This window comes from Rhamphochromis sp. 'chilingali', assembly GCF_963969265.1.
Source record: "Rhamphochromis sp. 'chilingali' genome assembly, chromosome: 1".
Classification (NCBI taxonomy): Eukaryota; Metazoa; Chordata; class Actinopteri; order Cichliformes; family Cichlidae; genus Rhamphochromis; species Rhamphochromis sp. 'chilingali'.
Window position 1 is genome coordinate 3,879,681 of NC_137929.1, and position 10,092 is coordinate 3,889,772.

At 41.9% G+C, this 10,092-nt stretch overlaps 1 protein-coding gene across 1 annotated transcript in view; it reads right to left on the reverse strand.

Annotated features, from left to right (window-relative positions):
• Nucleotides 1–6,403: 6,403 nt before the first annotated feature.
• Nucleotides 6,404–10,092, reverse strand: part of LOC308399066 (uncharacterized protein) — a 262,268-nt gene continuing 258,579 nt past the window's right edge. Inside the window, exons 3-6 of the mRNA XM_080886022.1 lie at nt 8,607–8,723; nt 8,068–8,316; nt 7,551–7,644; nt 6,404–7,212 (exon numbers count right to left, since the gene is read on the reverse strand). Coding sequence (XP_080742148.1) covers nt 7,591–7,644; nt 8,068–8,316; nt 8,607–8,645 — 342 coding nt within the window. The 5' untranslated portion in view covers nt 8,646–8,723 and the 3' untranslated portion in view covers nt 6,404–7,212; nt 7,551–7,590. The remainder of the gene's footprint in view (nt 7,213–7,550; nt 7,645–8,067; nt 8,317–8,606; nt 8,724–10,092) is intronic.

A 10,092-nucleotide genomic window follows, 5' to 3' on the forward strand; every position in this document is an offset into this window, starting at 1 on the left:
CTGTCCTCTCGCGCTCACAGAGGAAACGAGGACGCCACCTTCAACCCATCTTCAGTTGGCTCAACCATGGCCGGACTTCCTGTTGGCTTTGTGACAGCAAACCACTTGAAATGAGAGCAAACTGCAGTCAAGCACCACTTACAGCAACCTGTGGACACGCATATGGAAAGCACTGAGAATCATACAGAAGCATAAGAGCTGTTTATTGTAACACGTGTGTGTGTGTGTGTGTGTGTGTGTGTGTGTGTGTGTGTGTGTGTGTGTGTGTGTGTGTGCACATTAATAACACACTGATGTATGTTAGTTTGATTTATGCCATATCTGAGAAAACAACTGCAGAATTTTACATCAAAGTTTCCAAAGCTGATGTTTTGTTGTTCACTCTGTTTTATATTCATATAGTTTGTTGTTTTTAAATCAGTGGACAAAATAAATATTATCACACAAAATCCAGGGTGAAACATAACCAAATAACCTAAATGGTGAAGTCATTATAGAAGTACATGTTGCAAAGGTCAGCCTCCTGTATAGACTGCTAAACTGTCTGGGGGGGCCCTGCCTGTCCTCGTTGGATAAGCTCCACCCCTTTTCCATAAGACGGAGACATTTGTATGAAAATAGATGTGCAGTAAAATAAAAAATAAAAAATATTATGGATGACTCTGTAAATCAAAGTCCGCCTGAGGCAGAAGCAGAAACCATGAGGAGCACAGCACCACTCCCACAAGGGCACGAAGTGAAGCCATAGCTGCTGAAGAGTGAAGACGTGATGATGGAGGAGATCACAGATGAAGATCTGCTGCCTGCTGACTCTTTATATAGAAGAGTGAGACTATCTCCCCACCAACAGCTGCACTTATACAAACCCCAGGTGCTGGGATGGCTTTGAACATGTGACATTTTCTGCAAACACATGGACAGTTTCATAACCACAAAGATTATTCCTGCAGCGGCAGAATCGTATCCACTGTGTGAGAGGTGAACGTCAGACAGTTCTTAGAAAATGTAGTTTCTCTTTAAGCTTTTAACGTCTCTTTTACCCCCATTTGTCTAAAACTACTTGACAGCCCTTCATGTCAGAGGTTTATTACCTGTGCAGGATGGAGCACATGGTCTCAGTCAGGCTGGACACGATCACTCCTACAGGAAGTAAATGTGATTTTATTTCACCTGTGAAATGATGAAAAACAGCAGAATAGCTCACGCTAACAAACGGGTGTTGAAATGTTTCATTTTCTGCTGTTTCACAGGTCAAAAAGGGCGTCGAAGCAAACTGAAGCTGAGCTGCTGCTGCTGTTGTAGTGCAGCATCTGCTGTGTGCTTCATCAGAGAACCTTCTGTACACAGCAGACAGAGGCTGCTGCCACTGAAGTCCATCTGCTAGAGAGCTTTAAACACTGGTTATTGAAGTGGCTTTGATGATACTGATACACAGTCTTTGCTGCTGTCACAGGACAGGGATCCACCAGGGAGTAGTTGTCAGGATAAAGAGCCTTCGCTTCTCTAAATATAAACTGGATACTTGTAGGAAACTTTGGGAAGCAGCATTTTTCCTCATATCGTCTAAACTGAAGTTAGCTCAGGTGCTTCTTCCATACTTGCTCTGCAGAAAGCCAAAGAGTTTGGAGCTCTGCAAACATTTGCAGCACAGCTGGATGTTTGTAACTTTGGTCACCTCTGTATCATCCCTCAGATTCTTTCTGCACAGCTTTGAAACCACGACAGCACGAGTGATGCTGAGGAGACGTCCAGTTTAAACAGACCTTTATTCCTGGAACACAAACACATGAAGTGATGCTGCTAAAGAAGAACATTTAATCGCACTAATGAATCAAGCATCTGTTTGTCTGTCAGTCTGTCAACAGTTCCTCTGATCGACTTCAGACTTGGTGGGTATTTTGTTTTTGCAGCGGTCAAAGTCGATCAGCGTGTTGCTTTGTCTGCTGTAAATCTGCCTGTACAAAGGGAAACATGCATGTTTTAGATGCAAACTCACAACATGGCTGCATTTTTGTGATTATGTGTATTTTATATTGATTTATTCTATTATGTTTTGTATATGAATCTTTACAAGTGTGTCGATACAAAGGCTTGATTAAAACAAAGGTCTCAGCTGTGCTGTTAGGGATGCTCTCATATTTGTTTCAAATGTAATAAATCAAAGGATTTCAGGCTTTTCATCCTTTTTATTTGTTTGGTTCTAACAGCAGCTGGATAAAAACATGCAGGTGATGAATATAATTGTGTGATATTATGAGCATTGTGAATAAAGAAAGAGCAGAGATAGTAAAAAGGAAACAGGTGATGGACGTGAGATTTTCAGAACAAAAGCTCCTCAGTGAGACGATCACCTGGACACAAGGTCAGGCAGCTGGGACTCATCTAGAGAGCAAAATGGAAAAGTGATCTGTGCAGAACATCACTGTTGATTGCAGTTATTTACATCAGACTTCTTCTCTGAGATAAGAGCACCATTTGTGGGAAAGATGACAGTATTTCCAGGCTGGATGCTGTTTGCAGGGAGAACTGAATGAAAGTCTCCTGCACCTCAGCGCTGAGGTCCACACCTGTGAACACAGATGAGGTCAATCTGCTGCAGCACGTAGAGCTTTACTGATCAGCAGGTTCAAAGGATTCAGCAGAGCGTAGAGTCAGAGCTAAACCTGGGAGTCACTCACGCAGTCCGGCTGGCGCATCTCCATCTGAACACCTCCGGTGTCGCGGCGCGGGCGTCTCAGATGGCCAACAGCCCCCGGTGGCACCTCCTCTCTCCACGCTGGTCCTCGGGGATTCCATCATCAGGAACGTGCGGATGAGGGGGGCGCTCACGCTGTCGTTCCCGGGAGCCACTGTTGTTGACATAGTGGACAGAATTCCCAACATTCTGGCATCCCACCCACAGGTTAACCGGCTCATCATCCACATCGGCACCAATGACATCCCCAAACAGCAATCTGAGCTGCTGAAGTTGGACTTCCTCCAACTCTTCAGCCTCCTTGGTCAGTTGCAGGTGAGTGCTTTTATCTCTGGGCCCACCCCCACCTGTGGCAGAGGGATAGGCCGTTTCAGCCGGCTGCTCAGCCTTAACACCTGGCTTTCCTCCGCCTGTGTCTCCCACGGCTTGGGTTTTATTAACAACTTTGATGCCTTCTGGGAGAGGAGGCATCTTTTTGGGGCAGACGGGCTCCACCTCAACGCCTGGGGACGCCGTTTGCTGTCCGCCAATTTGGCATTTGGCGTACAGCACTGCCGCACACCGCCCTGTCACTACCCCAAACTGACATTACCTGCTGATCCGTCTGCTACTGACTGATGTCCCCTTGGTCCCAGCTCCTATATTTGTTCCACTTTTAACAGTAATACACAAAACTCTGGACTCGGACCTTTCTCTCCCACAGTCAACACAATACCCGTCATAATCACAAACAGAGCAACAGAATTATCATAAATCCAGTAACTCCAAAAACATTAATAACCTCCGGCCTCTTCAAAAATATCAACATCCATTCAACTCTATTGTCAAAAATCCACCAGTCTCAATCAGTATGGCACTTTTAAATGTCCGCTCTCTGTCGAACAAGTCTTTTATTATTAATGATTTAATTTTAGATAATAAACTTGACTGTTTATTTTTAACTGAAACATGGCTGGGCTCGGATGCACCAGTTGTTCTCACTGAGGCCTCCCCACCAAATTTTAATTTCTCTTTTTCTATTAGAAGTGGTAAGAGAGGTGGTGGGACTGCATCTTTAACCAACAACACACTCACCTCCAAACAAATTTTATTTGATCATTTTACCACTTTTGAATTCCATGCTATTGTTTTCAGCAGCCCTCCAGTTTTATCTGTCACAGTTTACAGACCACCTAAAGACAGCGCTGCTTTTATCAAGGAATTCTCTGAATTTTTAACAAACATACATTCAAAATATAACATGATAATTTTAACCGGTGATTTTAACCTGCACATAGATAATCCTTCTGACCCTGCAACAAAAGAATTCTTAAACATTCTTCACTGTTTGGATTTTACCAGCACGTCACGCAGTCGACTCACAACAGAGGACACACTCTGGACCTGGTCATCACCCATGGGCTGTCCTCCAGCGTGTCCTCTGTTGTTGACTTGGCTGTCTCTGACCACTACTGTGTGTTTTTTAACATCACCGGTTTTATTCAGCGGAAGACCTCGGTGCGAACTGTGAGGAGGCGCTATCTAACCTCTGAAGTGGCTGCAAATTTTACCAGGGTTTTAGTCGAATGCCCCCCTGTGATTTTACCTGCACCCTGCGATTTGATTTTTAGTTATTTTAACAGCAAACTGAAGAAAAGCCTTGACTCCGTTGCTCCACTCACCACCAAAAAGATTAACGTAAAACATGTATCACCCTGGAGAAACGAAGAAGTCAAAAAACTCAAAAGAAATTGCAGGGCAGCAGAAAGGAGGTGGAGGAAAAATAAAAACACTATCAACCATCAAATATTTTGCGAGCAACTTAAAATGTACAATAATACATTAAGGAAGTCAAGAAATTCATACTTCGCCAAAATAATCAGTATTAACAAAAATAATCCCAAGGTCCTCTTTTCCACCATAGATCATTTATTTAACCCTGATTTTAACAGCTCCCAAAGAACCCCCACAGACTCGCTCTGTGAGCAGTTTGCAGACCACTTCAGGGGAAAGATCAGCGCCATCAGATCTGATATTTTATCTAATCGTGATATGATTTTAAACACATCTGAGGGCTCGATTGTACCTGAGGAGACACTGGACAGCTTTGTCCTGGTTAATGCTGAGAACTTTCAGAAGGTTTTCTCCACAGTGAGACCCACCACATGTCTTTTAGATCCAATCCCTTCTTCACTCTTTAAAACACTTTATGGAATTTTTGAGGCTGAGCTTTTATACATGATGAATTGCTCTCTTCAGTTGGGTGTCTTCCCTGCTGCCTTTAAAACGGCGGTGGTGAGGCCCCTTCTGAAGAAGAGCAATTTGGATTGTAATGATTTTAATAACTACAGACCTGTATCCAACTCACCATTTTTAAGTAAAATCTTAGAAAAACTTGTTTTTACTCAGATTACTGATTTTCTCAATGATAGACAGATCCTGGAGATATTCCAGTCTGGTTTTAGGGTGAACCACAGCACAGAGACGGCTCTCCTAAAGGTTTAAAGGTAATAACCTAAAGGTAATAACTATTGCATTTATTAAACTGATTTGCATTAGACTGCTGATTTATTGTGAATGAATGATATTGTTTTATGATGCATTATACTGCTGAGTTATAAGAAATACTGTTCGCAGAAAGTCATCGCCTTATTTGTCTGATTAGAAGAGAACAGCCTAACTAAGCCTAACAGGGGACAGGTACTTCTGCCCAACCTGGCAGCCACAAAGTGAACTCATTTAGGTAAAGATAACCACATGCACCTAACCAGCCTGCACCAGCCTGACATTTCTTCCTCCTAAGTAAAAACCAATGGATGGATTGAACTTAGAGTCTCAGCTCAGTTTTCTATTTTGACCACCTACACCCCAAGATACTCTTTTAAAAAGTGTTGTTTTCAGATCCCTTTGAAGTTCATAAAGGGCCTGTTCATTTTCATTCAGATGTTTTATTACATAAATGTTACTGTTTTCTTTTGATTTATGCTCCCACTACACTGCACCTCTACAAACAACAATGCCACGGACTGTCAGCTGCTTTTACATGCTGTGAACATGAGTAGGTTTGATCAGAGTTTCAATTATCAAAGAAAAGACAAACTGAGCAAAAAGAAGGAAAAAAAGACCAACTTCTTCCCAACTGACAAGAAAAATACTCGTCATGTTTTCATAATAAAGGATCAGGCTCCCCATTTATGACAGCTTGGACCAATAATGTCTGTTACACTGATGCTACTGTAGAGACAGGGTCAACATCTCTATTTAAATATAATTAATATACAAAACACAATAAAAGTTATACATGAATTATTCATTATTTTTACTATTGATAAAATTCATGTATACTAATCAAAGTTATACATGAGTAACGACATTATTAATAATGATTAATAATAATAATTCTAATGCCAACATGATGACTGTTCATAGCTCCTGCTTTGAAATACTGAACTTAAACATTGACCTGATGAAAGATCACAATTCACAGTGGCCCACTGTCAGAATCATTCTGAATATAAACTCATCGAGTTAATCTGAACCTTTCTCAAATGTGCTGTGAATAAATGCTGCTGCAAGCCACTGTGGGAAAGCTGTGTTATTATCATGGAAACATCTGTGACACATTCACAGAGGACGAGGACACAAAGGGACGACACGCAGAGGCTGTGTTAAAGTCAGAAATCCAAATCTTTAGTCCTAAACAGGCAGTGGTTACAAACAGGAAGATGAGCAGTCCATTAAACAGTCTACAGGGTCAAACATACAGAGAATTCAAACAGCTATTAAAAACAAATAACTGGACACTGAAAAACTTCAGTGATGTGTGAGGCACCAAAGGGAAGCAGCTGAGTATATTCAATGAATTATCTTCAAATACAAAGACAGAAACTCCTACAGGCAGCATGCAAACTGAGCAGGATACACAAAGATCAGAGATTACAAAAGAAATCAGAAAAGGATTTCAAACTTACTGAGAGCAAGGCCTCTGTTACAAATCTGTCTAATAGAAAAACATGCTGTACAGATACAATACGCTCAGTGTTCATGGTCATTTAAAAACTGGCTCTACCTGAACCACTTCAATATTTTATGAAGTCACTGAGTCGACCATTTCTACAGTTTGTTTCCTTCATTGCAGTTAGAGTGCGGCTGGTAAGGATGAAAACACACACAGAGCGTAAATTGTCTTTGTTAGTAACAAACGTCAGCAAAGAAAAGACAAAACACACAAACACTCTCATGATATTCATGAATCATTAGAAAGCATCCAAACATTCTGCTCGTGGACTTTTACAGTCTTATTTGCACTCGCTCATCTTCATAATCATCCTGATCAATACATGACAGGGGAGGCTTTGAGGTAGGCGGGGCTCTCTGCTGATGTCAGCATGAAAGGCAGGACCAGCGTCTGCCACATGTTGGTGAAACATCACAGTACACTGGCGTGGTTTCCTTTCCAGATGTTGGACGTTTGACACTTCAACGTTGAGGCCAACAAGAAGACACAGTTTTGGGTCGGGTTGCTGCAGGGTTTCTAACTGAGCAAAAGCAGAAGCACACAGACCAACAGGGATCAGATGCTGAGTGTTAGAGGAACATCTGTGCTGATCACTGAATGCTGCTGTGGTCTCTTGTTGAAGTTGGCTGGTGGGACAGTCTAATAGTGATATCCTGCCCATCGGAGGAACACTTTTAAAAACACATGCAATACTTTGTTTGTATTACAGTCACAGTTTATCTTATTTTTGTCCTTTAAAAGTGTTGCTGTACTATAAAGTCCTATAATTTGAGGCTAAAATGGCTCAGAGAGTCTCTCTCTCAGAGGATCTCCTTTGAAAGTGGAGACGGCTTTATCCGCTGATCCACGTCACTTTACCTGGATGTTTTCTTTGAAGCTGGATGAAGACTCCTCTCCCTCACTCCTGCTGCAGCTGTGTGGTCCAGTTGGCCTCTGAGGTCACAGTCAACATCTGTAGCAGAAGAGGGGAAATAAAAGTCCAGGTTACCAAAACTGGGAGCTTTTCCAAAATAGAGCGTAACTGGACTTTTTCAGCCTTACAGGCAGATAGTCGTCTGAAGCTGCAGCTTTTTCTTTTTAGCTTTTTCCAATCTCTGCTCTCGGCTTTCTTTGAGAACATGTCTGCTTTCTTGGCATGGGTCTGTCTGCTGTTGGTGAAGAGACTAAATCCACATACTCGCTACTAAGATCTCCTCAAGTAGTCTCAACCAGATTACAGTTTAAGAGTAAATGTCTCCTGAGAGTTTCACCTTGGGGAGATGCTGTCTTGCTAACATGCAATCATGAGCATTAATCTATGAGGTGAAAAAGTCATTTTAAAAGCTCCAGCCACAAGTTTTATTTCATCTGTGTTTTGGTCAGAGTCCCATCAGACCTCCAGAATGGTGTCAGAGTGTTTTCTATCCACGTGATGAGCACAGGCCTCAGGTCCAGACCTCCACGGGCACCATAGCCTCTTTGGAGCTAATAGGTGCAAGAAGGTTTTGTTGGGATAGGAACTGAAGAGGAAACTGACGAGGAAGGCAAGGATCTTCTTCAGCTCCTCCGAGCCGGGACCTCTTTGTGTAGGCCAGCATTGGCCAGGTAGCCCTCCAGCATCGCTGGATGGCCGACAGTGGAAAACCTAGAGGAGTAGGAGAGAAACAGCAGCTTGGAGCATGTCTTTATACTGTTTAGTTTTTAGAGCCACAGACTTTCTTTTAATGTCATTGTTCAGGATCTATGACTGATTATGTATTTATTGTATTCCTCCATGACTGTGTGACAGCAAGTGGAAAAAACCAGCTTCACCTTTGTTGATATGCTTGTAATTTTAATATTGATTAAATGGCCCATGAAATAATAGAAAGCTCATATATGAAAATGTATTTTAAGAAGTAAAATGTTAATCTGAGTACAAAGGAGTACACTCACCTTCTGGTAGATGGAGGTGTAGCGAGCGCTGGTGAACATCCAGGCCTCCTCGTAGAACTGATCACTGATTGGATCCAAAACATCGATGGAGGATCTGTGTAAGCGCTGAGGATCGTCCTGATGGACAGAACAGAAGGAGAGTGAGACAAGTGAAGATATACTAAACAACACTGTGACATGAACTGAGCCACACACAGTTTGATTCACAGGTGATTGACACATTATTTGACCACGAGCAATCTTTTCTGGTTTGACGCCGTCTTTGTAGCCAGAAACCAGCTCTCTCCTCGGCTTCCTCCACTACACGCTTCCCCCACGCCAGTCTCCTCCGTCACTATAAAGGGGAGAGTCATGAGCTCCATCACCCTCACCTGTGCCGTCCAACGTCCCGCCACCAGCCTCCACTGCAGCAGGCCAGAGACCACACCCCTGCCACAATAAGTAAAAGTATATCCTTGCTGTACCCTTGATGCTAAATGTGCTAAATTAACCGCTGCCTTTGCCCCTTTGGGATTATTCTTATGTCACTGGGATGTTGACCTTTGACCTTCACATTAGAGAGATGGGCAGACATAATTAGTGTATGAATTTTAAAGTAACAGGTAATAAAGAGAGTGCAGCAAATGTAGTCAGGTTTATTACTCTGTATCACACATGAGTGCCCGAGGGAGGCGGGGCTGACTGGGGAGACACAGGAAACAGAGAGACAGGGCTGACTCGACATGAAACGATGAAACGTGGGACACGGGAACAGAAACTAAACACAGGCTGAAATGAACACTGAGGGAGGGAGAACTAAGATTACTGAGAGCCTGATAAATAAGAAGAACAAAAAGCAAGAAAAACAAGAGTCAAAGAAAACCAAAAACACAAAGCATTGGGCCAGGACCCACTGCTGTGACATTTATATGTGATAAAAACATTAAAAACTGCTCAGATGTTGAAATCTTTCTACGTATACTTTAGGTTCAGCTCTCCAGCCTGGCATTTGGTTAAGCATGATTCAAACATTTGATTTTGTTTAACTGGTTTTAATTATAGTTACTTTTTGTGAACATTTGTTGCAGCATTTAAAAATACATCATTTATTTTCAAACTTTTATTTGATTTAGAGCATCATATTTGACCAACGTAAATGTTTTAATTTCATATAAAATAACTGAAACAGTGAACTAAATATCTGAAATCTTTCCTTCCTTAAAAGTTATAATCCTACTTAAGTTATAGTGCAAACGCTTAAGCAACAAATATACTTGATGCTAATTAATTAATATTTCCCTTTGATGTTGCAACTATGCGGTCACTTCTGTCTTTAAACAAAATAATATTTTCCAGTTACAGAATTCATGAAGTCCAAACTAAAGTGCTACTGTTGCTATATGCATTTTATATAAATCATGGATGATGGTCCTGACATGAAGGAAGAGAAAGTTACAGGTTGCATCCTTTGACTTTGTCTCCGTGCCTTTGGGCGATTTTCAGAAGG